Source organism: Hippopotamus amphibius, chromosome 2 (genome assembly GCF_030028045.1).
Source record: "Hippopotamus amphibius kiboko isolate mHipAmp2 chromosome 2, mHipAmp2.hap2, whole genome shotgun sequence".
Lineage (NCBI taxonomy): Eukaryota > Metazoa > Chordata > Mammalia > Artiodactyla > Hippopotamidae > Hippopotamus > Hippopotamus amphibius.
The window spans coordinates 187,752,036-187,769,289 of NC_080187.1; the positions used below are offsets into that span (position 1 = coordinate 187,752,036).

General features: G+C 38.5%; 1 protein-coding gene across 7 annotated transcripts in view; it reads right to left on the reverse strand.

Annotated features, from left to right (window-relative positions):
* Positions 1–17,254, reverse strand: part of SPG11 (SPG11 vesicle trafficking associated, spatacsin) — a 103,653-nt gene that overhangs the window by 15,476 nt on the left and 70,923 nt on the right. For all 7 annotated transcript variants that reach the window (XR_009051345.1, XM_057721985.1, XM_057721986.1 and 4 more), the window contains 2 exons: positions 2,844–3,006; positions 295–509 (listed from right to left, as the gene is read on the reverse strand). Coding sequence is in view for 6 of the 7 variants with exons in the window: in XM_057721985.1 (XP_057577968.1) it covers positions 295–509; positions 2,844–3,006 (378 nt within the window). In the remaining variant the exon portion in view is untranslated. The remainder of the gene's footprint in view (positions 1–294; positions 510–2,843; positions 3,007–17,254) is intronic.

Genomic DNA, 17,254 nt, shown 5'->3' on the forward strand with positions numbered 1-17,254 from the left:
AAGGTATGAAAAATAATTCTGAATTTATCTAATTGAATGAGGTTTAAGAGGAAGCCACCTTATATTTAATTCTATTCAAAGTAAAATAGTTGTAGCATGTCCTGTAAGCTAACCTTGTATTAAAGCAAACACTCCTCAAAAATGGGCATTCTAGGCTCATCCATTTCTAAAAGTAATGTGTGTGTCAAAAGTGAAAAAATATCATCTCCAGCAAATCACATATCTCACTCAATTCTCTGTTTAATGCTGGTTTAGAAAACTAAGATTTTAAATAACTTAAAAGACTAATGATACCTCTTCAATAACCAAGTTGTCGACAGGTAGCTCAGCTAGTTCTGCTACCCTCCTGGCCAAAGCAAAGAGTCCATCTGTCTCCAGTTTTTCCAAAATTGATCTACATTCATGCTGAAAATTCTCAAGGCTGTAGCTGGTAATAATTACACGATTAATGGTTATGGACGTATCCTTCAAAATTTGGCTAAGGACACACAGCTTCTTCACATCTGGACCTGTGCCAAATAGAAGCACACATAAGCATTTAATCAGTAAAATACTGCTATGGTATTTCAACAGTAACTAAATATGAGGTGAGAATATGTGTATTTACATAATGACGTGGTTAAAGGGAAAATAAAAATCTATCTTACTACTCTGGTTGGCTGGCAAAGGAAGCCAAAGGCAGCTCCTATACAGTAAAGAACTATTAGAGATTAGCACAGGGACTCCACCTATAAATCTGGCTTTATATACCAGGCAGAAGTTGGTGGCCTACTATGTAGCAGCAACTCAGTTAACCTTGGGATGATTTGGCCATTCATTCAGGTTAGTTCCATCTTTTTCAGGACTTTTCTCCTACTTTGAACAAATTTGTTTTTATGATTGTTCACTCATTCATTCACTGCTGGCATCATGTGGATCAAGACACAGAACTTCTGGACAGTTGCAACTGCAGGTGGTCAACAGCCACAGCTCTAACGTGGTGTACTGTATTCAGAATGGAGCACCACTTGCTCCTCCAGACATCTATCTAACTTAACCCAGGGAGACCCAGCTAAGCACTTGCGGGAGTCCCCAGGAAAGTCTCTCTTTTTTTAAATTGAAGTACAATATAATTGACTTACAATACTCTATCAGTTTCAGGTGTACGACACAGTGATTCTGTATTTTTATTTTTTTATTTTTATTTTTTTTTCTTTGTGGCACACGGGCTTAGTTGCTCCGCGGCATGTGGGATCTTCCTGGAGCTGGGATCGAACCCGTGACCTCTGCATTGGCAGGCGGAGTCTTAACCCCTGCGCCACCTAGGAAGCCCTTCTGTATTTTTAAACATTACAAAACGATCACTGTGATACGTCTAGTTACTATCTGTCACCACACACAGTTATTACAACTGTATTGACTATATTCCCTAAGCTGCGCATTACATCCTCGTTACTTATTTTATAACTGGGATTTATTCCTCTCAATCCCCTTCACTTACTTTGCCCATGCCCTCACGCTGCTCCCCTCTAACAACCACCAGTTTGTTTCTGGTATCCATGAGTCTGCTTCTGTTTTGTTATGTTTATTCATTCGTTCCTCAGATTCCACATAAGTGAAATTATATGGTATTTTCCCCAGAAATTCTTATCCTTAGTAACATTAGGAATTCTCTGCCAATAATTTACGTGGCTGGGTTTGCTCCTACTCCCAAATATAGTACACGTAGAGCCCACGTGTGCCCAACCATAAAGGAAGGGCATGAAAAACATTCTAAAGGAGTCTGCTCCCAATGCCACCTGCTGAGCTATGGACTGATTCTGGCAGCTCCAGGGACAGTGAGACAACCTGCACAATAACCATCAGTATGGGCATGTTGGGTCTCTTTGCTGGCATAATATAAAACGTTAAGTTTAAAAAAAAAAAACATTTTACCTAAGCACATACATGGTATACACATACAAATATTCTATAAAAATAGAAATAATTTATTATGTGAACAAAAGCATTATAGTAATGGTTAACAATGTAGACAATCCTTGTAATTTTTTTAAGGATAGGGTTAACTCTGGCAAGAAAACAGGAAATGTATTTCTGAAAAAAGCCAGTTATTACAGACCAATGAAAATATATTAAAAGGATCTACTGTTTGGTCTATATAGTAACTGACAAGTAGCTTATATACACTACATTTTGGAAACATCCTCCCTTTCCTTCTAGTTCTCAGCCCCAGAGCCAATAACACTGGCATGAAGCCCAGGCATTCTGTCACTGTTCTGTGCAAATGTGTGCTTTCAAGTTGAACATTTGTGAGTTTAAATGTGATAAAATAACCCTGGTAGTGAAAAATATCAGAATCTCGTGTAAAAGAACAAAATTATCATTCAACAAAAACTTGAAAAGAGGCTAAGGTATATTGGTTTCATTCAATCAGTAACAAGCTTAGAGACTGCCAATGTCTCGTGGAATCTGCAAAAAATTGGCACAATTTGTCTCTTAAAACCTTCAAAATGAATTAGGCATTCCTGAAACAAGTTTGTGACCTTGAGCAATGATGACATCTTAAGGTTACTTGTCAAAGAAATCAATAATAGTGACTGGGTAGTATAGAGGCTAGCTGGGGGAAATCTGGCTATTTGCTTAGAATTAGTAGATAGTTGTATTATTTGTGTTATATCCTGTTGTGCTGTTTTAAATGCTGTAACCATGATTGAAGTCTCCTATTACCTCTTCTTCACAACCTGTTCTGGACTGTAATGTTTTATATCCTATGCATTTTAATTTCTTGAATGCCCTTCTAAAGTATTTTCAAGATTAAGTAAGCTAACTTCCTGATAGCAACTTAATTGTAAGGATTGTCTTACCATCAGAGAAGAGATGCTCTATTCCAACAAACAGCTGTAAAAGCTTCCCCAGCTCATACTGGGTCCTACACTGCTGCAGCATAAGCTTCAAAAGAAAACACACATGCTCCTTCAGCCATGGGGCAGGAATGATAGCATGGACCCTTGTGGCTGCTGTTTCAAGCTATGAAAAAAAAGAAAGGGTCAGGGAAAGTGGTTTTACAGGAACAGCAAATCAAACCTCCAAACATGAGAATGTCTAAGAAAGCCAAGGTACCATCAAAGGCATCTCCCATCACAAAGGAGGATACTTAATCAGTTCCTATTCAAACAGCAGTGCAGCTCAGAGGAGTAGCAAAAATAAGCCCTCTTTGGCAGCTTTGTAGTTTGTCTCTTTGTGGGACATCTTGGTATAGCGAACTGTGTGTGAAAGTCAAAAGTGGGAAAGCGACCTAAAGACTGAATGGAGTGAAGCAATGCAAATACCCACAAGTTAGTGACTGTCAAACTAATAGCCCTGTGAATAGCTGCGAAATTAACCAGACATGCTTCACTTAGCAGCTCCTTTAGAGAGGGGTCTGGGCCTGCCCTGAGTCCAGAAGATTTGAAATTCACATATGAAGACCTGTTAAAAAGACTTGCTTAACATTGCTGAGCTGGTTCTATTAGTCTGCTTGTAGTTTAGGCTATCATTAGAGAAGGATCTCAATAAATAAGCCTGAATTTTTGTCATTTCAATCAAATGATAAAAATATTAATAGGAAGATGACCCCCCAAAGCAGCTGCATTAAGGTTGAATCAAAGCATGGAGTTCTTAGTCTTTATTTACTTGTTTCCCTACCTCTATTGTCTATAGCAGACAGATGATGGAACTGGTTAGAGAAAAAAACATATGGAAGTAAAGAACTGAGGCAAGGATGGAGCAGATGTACTGCTCCTCATTAGTGAGTTGAAGCAGGGGCAGACGGGCAAGAATAAGAAGATACCACCTCTGCAGGCAACCCTCCAACACCAGCAGGAAACAAACAGAACCCTGAAATTGTTTACACACGAGATTTCTTAGAGGAAGAAACTGAAATCTGATGGAAAAGGAAGACACAGACATGACTGAACATTCCTTGTGGAAAGACTCTGAGAAGCAAACTGGTCCCTCAGCAGAGACACTGTCAGAGATCAACAAAAAAACCCCATTAAATCAGAAGACTCACCATAGCTGCTCTCTTTGGAACTATGCAGCTCATGGTTTGTGGTAGACTACTGGATCAAAGTATGTGCGGAATGTATGTATAGAGCAATCTTTAATTCTCATGCACTATTGTTTGTCAATGGTGCAATTGGTGCCAGTGAATTTAAGGTTCTTACCTTGTCGCAAAAGAATTTGGAGACGAAGCAGGGAGGATAAGAAAGTAAAGTGAGATTTTATTTGAGCAAGAATATGCTCTCAGAGGGAGAACGGGCAGACAGGTAAGGAGCTGCTGCCCTAGGTTTCTTTGGCAAGCCGGTTATGAGGGGCATCAAATGAAGGGGCAGAATATTCTCTGGGGAAGGAGGAGTTTGGGGGTTGTATTCCCTGATTTTCATTCCAGCTCCTTCTTCCTGAGGGGAGGAGGGATTTTTGTCCTCATTTAGCTTAGATCAGAAGTGTCATGGTGTCGATGCATGATGGGTACCTTATTTTTTTATAGTTTAATGTATTTTAACAGCAAACTTACAGGAACAGCACAGAAGACAGACAACATTCAAAACATACACGTGCATGTAGAACAACTCAGAAAAGTATAGTCAATGGATGAAATCTACTGTATGATAAAGATGCTACAAACACTATTTAGTTGCAGTCAGTAAAATATTTACTTGTTTTAAAAAAAATCCAAATGCTGGCATTGTCCAGAAATTTTTAACGGGTTTATCTATAATTGTTATAAAGTTAAACTGCTGAAACTTGTTCACTGAAACATTTTGACTTGCATTAATTAATGCTTTATGTACCCCCATTTATATTAAAAATTCACACAGAAATGAAAGCAGGAAAACTGCCAAAAAAAAAAGAATAAGATACCTGGAAGGACCTAAATGTAAAATGCAAAACTATAAAACTCCTAGGAGATAACATGGGAGAAAATTTAGATGACTTTGGGTATGGTGATGCCTTTTTTAGGTAAAATAGCAAAGAAAGAATCCATGAAAGAAATAACTGATAAATTGGACTTCATTAAAATTAAAACCTGCCCTACAAAAGACAATGTCAAGAGAATCAGATGACAAGCCACAGACTGGGAGAAAATATTTGCAAAGTACACATCTGACAAGGGACTGTTATCCAAAATATACGAAGGACTCTTAAAACTAAACAATAAGAAAACAAACAACACTACTAAAAAAATAGGCCAAAGACCTTAATAGACAGCTGACCAAAGAACATACACAGATGGCAAACAAGCATATGAGAAGAAGATCCATACCACATATCATCAGGGAAATACAAATTAAGACAACAATGACATATCACAACATACCTTTTAGAATGGCCAAAATCTGGAACTTTGACAACAATAAAGGTTAGCAAGGATATGGAGACACAGAAACTCTCATTCACTGCTGGTGGGAATGCAAAATAGTACAGCCATTTTGGAAGACAGTTTGGTGGTCTCTTCCAAAACTAAACATACTCTCACCATGTGATTGAGTACTCCTTGGTATTGTTATTTACCCAAATGAGTTGAAAACTTATATCCACACAAAAACCTGCACATGGATGTTTAGAGCAGCTTTATTCATAACTGCCCAAACTTGGAAGCAACCAAGATGTCCTGCAATGGATAAATGGATATAAATAGACTGTGGTATATCCAGACAATGTAGTATTATTCAGCCCTAAAAAGAAATAAGCTATCAAGCCATGAAAAAGACTTGAAAGGAACTTAAATGTGGCAGGCAGAGTCAAGATGGCGGAGTAGGAGGACGTGCAGTTCGTGTCTGCTCACAACTAGGGCACCAACCAGGTGCTGGCAAGGGACCTTGGACACCTAAGGGGACAGGAGGAATCCCCGCATGGCTGGGGTCTTGGTTCCCAGGCTGGGAGTTGGGCCTGAGTTCCTGTGGTGGGAGCGCTGAGTCCAAACCACAGGACTAACAGAGAACCTCTGACCCCAGAGAACATTAATCAGAGTGCGCTCTCCCGGAGGTCCTCATCTCAGCACCAAGACTTGGCTCCACCCAACTGCCTGCAAACTCCAGTGCTGGATGCCTCAGGCCAAACAACCAGTGAGATAGGAACATAGTGCCATCCATCAAAAAAAATGAGTTGACAAAAAAATATGGTACAGATGAAGGAGCAAGGTAACAACCTACAAGACCAAATAAATGAAGAGGAAATGGGCAACCTACCTGAAAAAGAATTCAGAGTATTGATAGTAAAAATCTCAGAAATAGAATGGAGGCACGGATCAAGAAAATACAAGAAATATTTAACAAGGACCTAGAAAAACTAAAGAACAAACAAACAGGGATGAACAACACAATAACTGAAACAGAAAATACACTAGAAGGAATCAATAGCAGAATAACTGAAGCATAAGAACAAATAAGTGAGCTGGAAGATAGAATAGTGGAAATAACAGCCAAGGAGCAGAATAAAGAAAAAAGAATGAAAAGAAACAGGGACAGGGACTTCCCTGGTGGTCCAGTGGTAAAGAATCCATCCTGCAATGCAGGGGGTGTGGGTTCAATCCCTGGTCAGGGAACTAAGATCCCACATGCCATGGGGCAACAAGGCCTGCATGCCACAACTACTGAGCCCATGTGCTTCAACTAGAGAACCTGTGTGCTGCAAACTACAGAGTCCACACACTCTGGAGCTCGCACACCACAATTACAGAGCCCATACATATTGCATCCCACGCACCACAAGGAGAGAAGAGAAAACCCACACACCACAACTAGAGAGAAGTGCTCATGCCACAGCTAGAAAGAAGCCCATGCACTGCAGCAAAGAGTCCACATGCCACAATGAAAGATGTCACAAGCCACAACAAAGATCCCATGTGCTGCAATGAAGACCCAACACAGCCAAAAGAAAAAAAGAAAAAAAGAAAAAAAAAAAAAAAAAAAGAAATAACAGAAAAGAAAAGAAATGAGGGGGCTTCCTAGGTGGCACAGTGGTTGAGAATCCACCTGCCAATGCAGGGGACACGGGTTCGATCCCTGCTCCAGGAAGATCCCACATGCCACGGAGCAACTAGGCCTGTGTGCCACAACTATTGAGCCTCTGCTTTAGAGCCCGTGAGCCACAACTATTGAGCCTGTGTGATGCAACTACTGAAGCCTGCACGCCTAGAGCCCATTCTCTGCAACAAGAGGGACCACCACACTGAGAAGCCTGTGCACCACAATGAAGAGTAGCCCCTGCTTGCTGCAACTAGAGAAAGCCCTTGCACAGCAATGAACACCCAACACAGCCAATAAATAAATTTTTAAAAATTAAAAATAAATAAATAAAAGTAAAGTGACGAAAAGGAAAAAACTACAACTAAGATAACTCTACCCAGCAATTATCTCATTCAGATTTGACAGATAAATCAAAAGCTTTACAGACAAGCAAAAGTAAAGAGAATTCAGCACCACAAAACCAGCTTTACAACAAATGCTTAAGGGACTTCTCTAGGTGGGAAACAAGATAAGAAAAAGACCCACAAAAACAAACCAAAACCATTAAGAAAATGGTAATAGGAACATATATACTGATAATTACCTTGAATGTGAATGAATTAAATGCACCAACCAAAAGATAAAGACTGGCTGAATGGTTACAAAAACAAGACTTGTATATATGTTATGTACAAGAGACCCACTTCAGACCTAGGGACACATACAGACTGAAAGTAAGGAGACAGAAGAAGATATTCCATGCAAATTGAAATCAAAAGCAAGCTGAAGCAGCAATAGTCATATCAGAAAAAATAGACTTTAAAATAAAGACTGTTACAAGAGACAAGGAAGGACACTACATAATGATCAAGAGATCAAGCCAAGAAAAAGATGACAGTTTTAAATATTTATGTACCCAACATAGAAGTACCTTATTTTTATTTTTTTATTTTTTTTTTAATTTTTTTTGGGGGGGTACATCAGGTTCAATCATCTGTTTTTATACACATATCCCCGTATTCCCTCCCTTCCTTGACTCCCCCCCCCTCAAGTCCCCCCCACCCTCCCTGCCCCAGTCCTCTAAGGCATCTTCCATCCTCGAGTTGGACTCCCTTTGTTATACAACAACTTCCCACTGACTATTTTACAGTTGGTAGTATATATATGTCTGTGCTACTCTCTCGCTTCATCTCAGCTTCCCCTTCACCCCCCGCCCCCTCCCATACCTCGAGTTCTCCAGTCCATTCTCTGTATCTGCATCCTTATTCTTGTCACTGAGTTCATCAGTACCATTTTTAGATTCCGTATATGTGAGTTAGCATACAATATTTGTCCTTCTCTTTCTGACTTACTTCACTATGTATGACAGATTGTAGTTCTATCCACCTCATTACATATAGCTCCATCTCATCCCTTTTTATAGCTGAGTAATATTCCATTGTATATATATGCCACATCTTCTGTATCCATTCATTTGTTGATGGGCATTTAGGTTGCTTCCATGTCCTGGCTATTGTAAAGAGTGCTGCAATAAACATTATGGTACAAGCTTCTTTTGGGATTATGGTTTTCTTTGGGTATATGCCCAGGAGTGGGATTACTGGATCATATGGTAGTTCTATTTGTAGTTTTTTAAGGAACCTCCAAATAGTTTTCCATAGTGGCTGTACCAATTTACATTCCCACCAACAGTGCAGGAGAGTTCCCTTTTCTCCACACCCTCTCCAACATTTGTGGTTTCCAGACTTTGTGATGATGGCCATTCTGATTGCTGTGAGGTGATACCTCATTGTGGCTTTGATTTGCATTTCTCTGATGATGAGTGATGTTGAGCATCTTTTCATGTGTTTGTTGGCCATCTGGATGTCTTCTTTGGAGAAATGTCTATTTAGGTCTTCTGCCCATTTGTGGATTGGATTATTTGCTTTTTTGGTGCTAAGCTTCATGAGCTGCTTGTATATTTTGGAGGTTAATCCTTTGTCCGTTTCATAGGCAATTATTTTTTCCCATTCTGAGGGTTGCCTTTTAGTCTTGTTTATGGTTTCTTTTGCTGTGCAAAAGCTTTTAAGTTTCATGAGGTCCCATTCGTTTATCCTTGATTTGATTTCCCTGATTCTAGGAGGTGGGTCAAAAAGGATGTTGCTTTGATGGATGTCATAGAGTGTTCTGCCTATGTTTTCCTCTAGGAGTTTTATAGTGTCTGGCCTTACATGTAGGTCTTTAATCCATTTGGAGTTTATTTTTGTGTATGGTGTTAGGAAGTGTTCTAATTTCATTCTTTTACATGTAGCTGTCCAATTTTCCCAGCACCACTTACTGAAGAGTAGAAGTACCTTAATACATAAGGCAAATGCTAACAGCCATAAAAGGGGAAATTGACAGTAACACAGTAATAATGGGGGACTTTGACACCCCATTTACACCAATGGACAGATCATTCAGATAGAAAATAAATAAGGTAACACAAGCTTTAAATGACACAACAGACCAGACAGACTTAATTGATATTTATAGGACACTCCATCCAAAAGCAGCAGAATATATTTTCTTTCAAGTGCACATAGAACATTCTCCAGGACATATCATATCTTGGGTCACAAGTCAAGCCTCAGAAAATTTAAGAAAACTGAAATTGTATCAAGCATCTTTTCCAACCACAGCACTATGAGATTAGAAATCAATTACAGGGAAAAAACACAAACACATAGAGACTAAACAATACACTACTGAATAACCAAGAGATCACTGAAGAAATCAAAAAGGAAATTTAAAAAATACATACAAACAAATGACAATGAAAACAAGCAACCCAAAACCTATGGGACGTGGCAAAAGCAGTTCTAAGAGGGAAGTTTATAGCAATTCAATCTCACCTCAAGAAACAAGAAGAATCTCAAATGAACAATCTAACCTTACACCTAAAGAAACTAAGGAAAGAAGAACAAAAAAACCCAAAATTAGTAGAAGGAAAGAAATGATAAAGATTAGAGCAGAAATAAATTAAACAGAAACTAAGAAAACAACAAAGATCAATAAAACTAAAAGTTGGTTCTTCGAGAAGATAAAACTGATAAACCTTTAGCCAGACTCATCAAGAAAAAAAAGGAGAGGATTCAAATCAACAAAATTAGAAATGAAAATGGAGAAATTATAACTGACACCACAGAAATACAAAGGATCATAAGAGACTACTACAAGCAACTATATGTCAATAAAATGGACACCCTGGAAGACAAGGACAAATTCTTAGAAAAGTAAAACCTTCCAACACTGAACCAGGAAGAAATAGAAAATATAAACAGACCAATCACAAGTAATGAAATTGAAACTGTGATTAAAAATCTTCCAACAAACAAAAGTCTAGAATCAGATGGCTTCCCAGGTGAATTTTATCAAACACTTAGAGAAGAGTTAACACCTATCCTTCTCAAACTCTTGCAAAAAACTGCAGAGGAAAGAATACTCCCAAACTCATTCTACGAGGCCACCATCACCCTGATATCAAAACCAGACAAAGATATCACAAAAAAAGAAAATTACAGACCAATATCACTGATGAACATAGACACAAAAATCCTCAACAAAATGCTAGCAAATAGAATCCAACAGCACATTAAAAGGATCATACACCATGATCAAGTGGGATTTATCCCTGGAATGCAAGGATTCTTCAATATATGCAAATCAATCAATATGATACACCATATTAACAAATTAAAGAATAAAAACCATATGATCATCAGAAAAGATGCATAAAAAACTTTTAAAAAATTCAACACCCATTTATGATAAAAACTCTCCAGAAAGTGGGCATAGAGGGAACCTACTTCAACATAATAAAGGCCATATATGACAAACCCACAGCAAACATCATTCTCAGTGGTGAAAAACTGAAAGCATTTCCTTTAAGATCAGGAACAAGACAAGGATGTCCACTCTTGCCACTATTACTCAACATAGATTTGGAAGTCCTAGCCAAGGCAAACAGAGAGGAAAAAGAAATAAAAGGAATCCAAATTGGAAAAGAAGAAGTCAAACTGTCTCTATGTGCAGATGACAGGATACTATACATAGAAAATCCTAAAGATGCCACCAAAATAATAATAGAGCTAGTCAATGAATCTGGTTAAGTTGCAGGATACAAAATTAATGCACAGAAATCTCTTGCATTCCTACTGACTAACAACAAAAGATCAGAAAGAGAAATTAAGGAAACAATCCCATTTACCACTGCAAGCAAAAAGCATAAAATACCTAGGAATAACCTACCTAAGGAGGAAAATGACCTGTACACAGAAAACTACAAAACACTGATGAAAGAAATAAAAGATGACACAGATGGAGAGACACACCATTGACTGGAAGAATTAATACTATCAAAATGACTATAATACCCAAAGCAATCTACAGATTCAATGCAATCCTTATCAAATTACCAAGGGCATTTTTCACAGAACTAGAACAAACAAATGTTACAATTTATATGGAAACACAAAAGACCCCAAATAGCCAAAGCAATATTGAGAGAGAAAAACAGAGCTGGAGGAATCAGGCTCCCTGACTTTAGACTGTACTACAAAGCTACAGTCTTCAAGACAGTATGGTACTGGCACAAACACAGAAATATAGATCAATGGAACAGGATAGAAAGCCCAGAGATAAACCCACACACCTATGGTCCCCTAATCTATGACAAAGGAGGTAAGAATATACAATGGAGAAAAGACAACCTCTTCAATAAGTGGTGCTGGGAAAACTGGACAGCTACATGTAAAAGAATGAAATTAGAACACTCCCTAACACTATACACAAAAATCAACTCAAAATGGATTAAAGACCTAAATGTAAGAACAGACATTATAAAACTCTTAGAGGAAAACATAGGCAGAACACTCTATGACATAAACCACAGCAAGATTCTTTTTGACCTACTGCCCAGAATGATGGAAATAAAAACAAAAATTAAAAAATGGGATCTAATTAAACTTAAAAGATTCTGCACAGCAAAGGAAGCCATAAACAAGACAAAAAGACAACCCTCAGAGTGGGAGAAAATATTTGTAAATGAAGCAACTGACAAAGGATTAATCTCCAAAATATACAAACAGCTCATGCAGCTCAATATGAAAACAACAAACAACCCAATCCAAAAACGAGTGGAAGAGCTAAAAAGACATTTCTCCAAAGAAGACATACAGATGACCAAGAGGTACATGAAAAGCTGCTCAACATCACTAATTATTAGAGAAATGCAAAACAAAACTACAATGGGGTATCACCTCCCACTGGTTAGCTGGCCATCATCAAAAAATCTACAAACAATAAATGCAGGAGAGGGTGTGGAGAAAAGGGAACCCTCCTGCACTGTTGGTGGGAATGTAAATTGATACAGCCACTACAGAGAACAGTATGGAGGTTCCTTAAAAAACTAAAAATAGAACTGCCATGTGACCCAGCAATCCCACCGCTGGACATATACCTTGAGAAAACCATAATTTGTAAAGACACATGAACTCCAGTGTTCACTGCAGCACTATTTATAATAGCCAGGACATGGAAGCAACCTAAATTTCCATCAACAGATGAATGGATAAAGAAGATGTGGCACATATATACAATGGAATATTACTCAGCCATAAAAAGGAATAAAACTGGGTCATTTGTAGAGATGTGGATGGATCTAGAGTCTGTCATACAGAGTGAAGTAAGTTAGAAAGAGAAAAACAAATATCATATATTAACACATATATATGGAATCTAAAAAAATGGTACAGATGAACTTATTTGTAGGGCAGGAATAAAGACGCAGACACACAGAACGGACAATCAGAGAAGAATCAAGATGGCGGAGTAGGAGGACGTGCGCTCACTCCCTCTTGCAATACACCGGAATTACAACTAACTGCTGAACAATCATCAACAGAAAGACACCGGAACTCACCAAAAAAAACACCCCACATCCAGAGACAAAGGAGAAGCCACAATGAGATGGTAGGAGGGGAGCAATCGTGTTAAAATCAAATCCCATAAATGCTGGGTGGGTGACTCACAAGCTGGAGAACACTTATACCGCAGAAGTCCTGAGGGTTCTGAGCCCCACGTCAGGCTTCCTAACCTGGGGGTCCAGCAACGGGAGAAGGAATACCCAGAGAATCAGACTTTGAAAGCCAGTGGGATTTGACTGCAAGACCCCACAGGACTGGGGGAAACGGAGACTCCACTCTTGGAGGGCACACAAAAAAGTGTGTTCACCAGGCCCCAGGGGAAAGGAGCAGTGACCCCATAGGAGACTGAACCAGACCTACCTGCTGGTGTTGGAGGGTTGCCTGCAGAGGTGGGGGGCACCTGTGGCTCACCAAGGAGACAGGGGCACTGGCAGCAGGGATTCTGAGAAGTGCTCATTGGTGTGAGCCCTCCCAGAGTCCACCATTAACCCCACCAAAGAGCCTGTAAACTCCAGTGCTGGGTCGCCTCAGGCCAAACGACCACCAGAGTGGGAACACAGTTGCACTCATTGGCAGACAAGCAGATTAAAGTGTCACTGAGCTCCACCCACCAAATCATATTGAAGTTTTACTGACCTCCACCCACCTAGCCCAACCTACCATCAGTCTCTCCCATCAGGAAGCACCCATGAGCCTCCTAGACAGCTTCCTCCACAAGAGGGCAGACAGCAGAATCAAGCAGTATCAGCAGTATTTCATCTTGTGGAATTGAAAACCACAGCCATAGAAAGACAGTGAAAATGAAAAGGCAGAAGACTTTGTACCAGATGAAGGGACAAGATAAAACGCCAGAAAAACAACTAAATGAAGAGGAGATAGGCACTCTTCCTAAAAAGAATTCAGAATAATGATGGTGAAGATGATCCAGGACGTTGAAAAAAGACTGGATGCAAAAATCAAAAAGTTGCAAGAAAAGTTTACTGAAGACCTAGAAGAATTAAAGAACAAACAAACAGAGATATGCAACACAATCACTGAAATGAAAAATACTAGAAGGAACCAACAGCAGATTAACTGAGGCAGAAGGGCAAATAAGTGAGCTGGAAGACAGAATGGTGATAGTCACTGATGTGGAAAAGAATAAAGAAAAAAGAATGAAAAGAACTGAAGACAGCCTAAGAGACCTCTGGGACAACATTAAAGGCACCAACATTAGCATTATAGGAGTCCCAGAAGGAGAAGACAGAGAGAAAGGACCCAAGAAAATGCTGGAAGAAATTATAGTTGAAAACTTCCCTAACACAGGAAAGGAAATAGCCACCCAAGTCCAGGAAGCGCAGAAAGTCCCACGCAGGATAAACCCAAGGAGAAACATGCGAAGACACATAGTAGTCAAATTGACAAAAATTAAAAACAGAGAAAAGTTATTAAAAGCAATAAGGGAAAAACGACAAATAACATACAAAGGAACTCCCATAAGGTTAACAGCTGATTTCTCAGCAGAAACTCTGCAAGCCAGAAAGGAGTGGCAAGATATATTTAAAGTGATGAAAGGGAAGAACCTACAACCAAGAATACTCTACCCAGCAAGGATCTCATTCAGATTTGATGGGGAAATCAAAAGCTTTACAGATAAGCAACAGCTAAGAGAATTCAGCACCACCAAACCAGCCCTACAACAAATGCTAAAGGAACTTCTCTAAGTGGGAAACAGAAGAAAAGGACCTACAGAAACAAAAAGAAAACAATTAAGAAAATGGTAATAGGAACATACATATCGATAATTACCTTGAATATAAATGGACTAAATGCACCAACCAAAAGACACAGACTGGCTGAATGCATACAAAAAAAAGACCCATATATATGCTGTCTAAAAGAAACCCACTTGAAACCTAGGGACCCATACAGACTGAAAGTGAGGGGATGGAAAAAGATATTCCATGCAAATGAAAATCAAAAGAAAGCTGGAGTAGTGATACTCATATCAGATAAAATAGACTTTAAAATAAAACATGTTACAAGAGGCAGGAAAGGATACTACATAAAGATCGAGGGATCAATCCAAGAAGAGGAGATAACAATTATAAATATATATGCACCCAACAGAGGAGCACCTCAATACACAAGGCAAATGCTAAAAACTATGAAAGAGGAAATCGACAGGAACACAATCATATTGGGGAACTTTAACACCCCACTTATACCAATGGACAGATCATCCACACAGAAAATTAATAAGGAAACACATGCTTTAAATGACACAATAAATCAGCTTGATTTAATAGATATCTATTGGACATTACATCCAAAAACAGCAAATTACACGTTCTTCTCAAGTGCACATGGAACATTCTCCAGGATAGATCACATTTTGGGTCATAAATCAAGCCTTGGTAAATTCAAGAAAATTGAAATCATATCAAGCATCTTTTCTGACCACAATGCTATGAGATTAGAAATCAATTGCAGGAAAAAAACTGTAAAAACCACAAACACATGGAGGCTAAACAATACGCTACTAAATAACCAAGAGATCACTGAAGAAATCGAAGAGGAAATCAAAACATACCTAGAGACAAATGACAATGAAAATACAATGATTCAAAACCTATGGGATGCAGCAAAGGCAGTTCTAAGAGGGAATTTTATAGCAATACAATCCTACCTCAAGAAACAAGAAAAATCCCAAGTAAACAATCTAACTTTACACCTAAAGAAACTAGAGAAAGAAGAGCAAACAAAACCCAAAGTTAGTAGATGCAGAGAAATCAAAAAGATCAGAGCAGAAATAAATGAAATAGAAACAAAGAAAATGATAGCAAAAATCAATAAAACTAAAAGCTGGATCTTTGAGAAGATAAAATCGATAAGCCTCTAGCAAGACTCATCAAGAAAAAGAGGGAGAGGACTCAAATCAATAAAATTAGAAATGAAAGAGGAGAAGTTACAATGGACACCGCAGAAATAAAAAGCACCGTAAGAGACTACTACAAGCAACTACATGCCAATAAAATGGACAACCTGGATGAAATGGACAGAGTCTTAGAAAGGGATACCCTTCCAAGACTGAATCAGGAAGACAGAAAATATGAACAGACCAATCACAAGTAATGAAATTGAAACTGTAATTTAAAATCTCCCAACAAACAAAAGTCCAGGACCAGATGAATTTTATCAAACATTTAGAGAAGAGCTAACATCCATCCTTCTCAAACTCTTCCAAAAAATTGCTGAGGAAGGAACACTGCCAAACTCATTTTATGAAGCCACCATCACCCTGATACCAAACCAGACAAAGTTACTACAAAAAAAGAAATCTACAGACCAATATCACTGATGAATTTAGATGCAAAAATCCTCAACAAAATACTAGCCAACAGAATCCAGCAACATATTTAAAGGATCATACACCATGATCAAGTGGGGTTTATCCCTGGAATGCAAGGATTCTTCAATATACGCAAATCAATCAATGTGATACACCATATTAACAAATTGAAGGATAAAAAACCACATGATCATCTCAATAGATGCAGAAAAAGCTTTTGACAAAATTCAACACCCATTTATGATAAAAACTCTCCAGAAGGTGGGCATAGAGGGAACCTACCTCAACATAATAAAGGCCATATATGACAAACCCACAGCAAACATCATTCTCAATGGTGAAAAACTGCAAGCATTCCCTCCAAGATCAGGAACAAGACAAGGATGTCCACTCTTGCCACTACTATTCAACACAGTTTTGGTAGTCCTTGCCACAGCAATCAGAGAAGAAAAAGAAATAAAAGGAATCCAAATTGGAAAAGAAGTCAAACTGTCACTGTTTGCAGATGACATGATACTATATATATAAAATCCTAAAAATGCCACCAGAAAACTACTTGAGCTAATCAATGAATTTGGTAAAGTTGCAGGATACAAAATTAACACACAGAAATCTCTTGCATTTCTATACACCAACAATGAAAGATCAGAAAGAGAAATTAAGGAAACAATCCCATTCACCATTGCAACAAAAAGAATCAAATACCTAGGAATAAACCTAACCAAGGAGGTGAAAGACCTGTACTCAGAAAACTATAAGACACTCATGAAAGAAATCAAAGATGACACAAACAGATGGAGGGACGTACCATGTTCTTGGGTTGGAAGAATCAACATTGTGAAAATGACTATACTACCCAAAGCAATTTACAGATTCAATGCAATCCTGATCAAGTTACAAATGGCATTTTTCACAGAACTAGAACAAGAAATTTTACAATTTGTATGGAAACGCAAAAGACCCTGAATAGCCAAAGCAATCTTGAGAAGGAAAGACGGAGTTAGGGAATC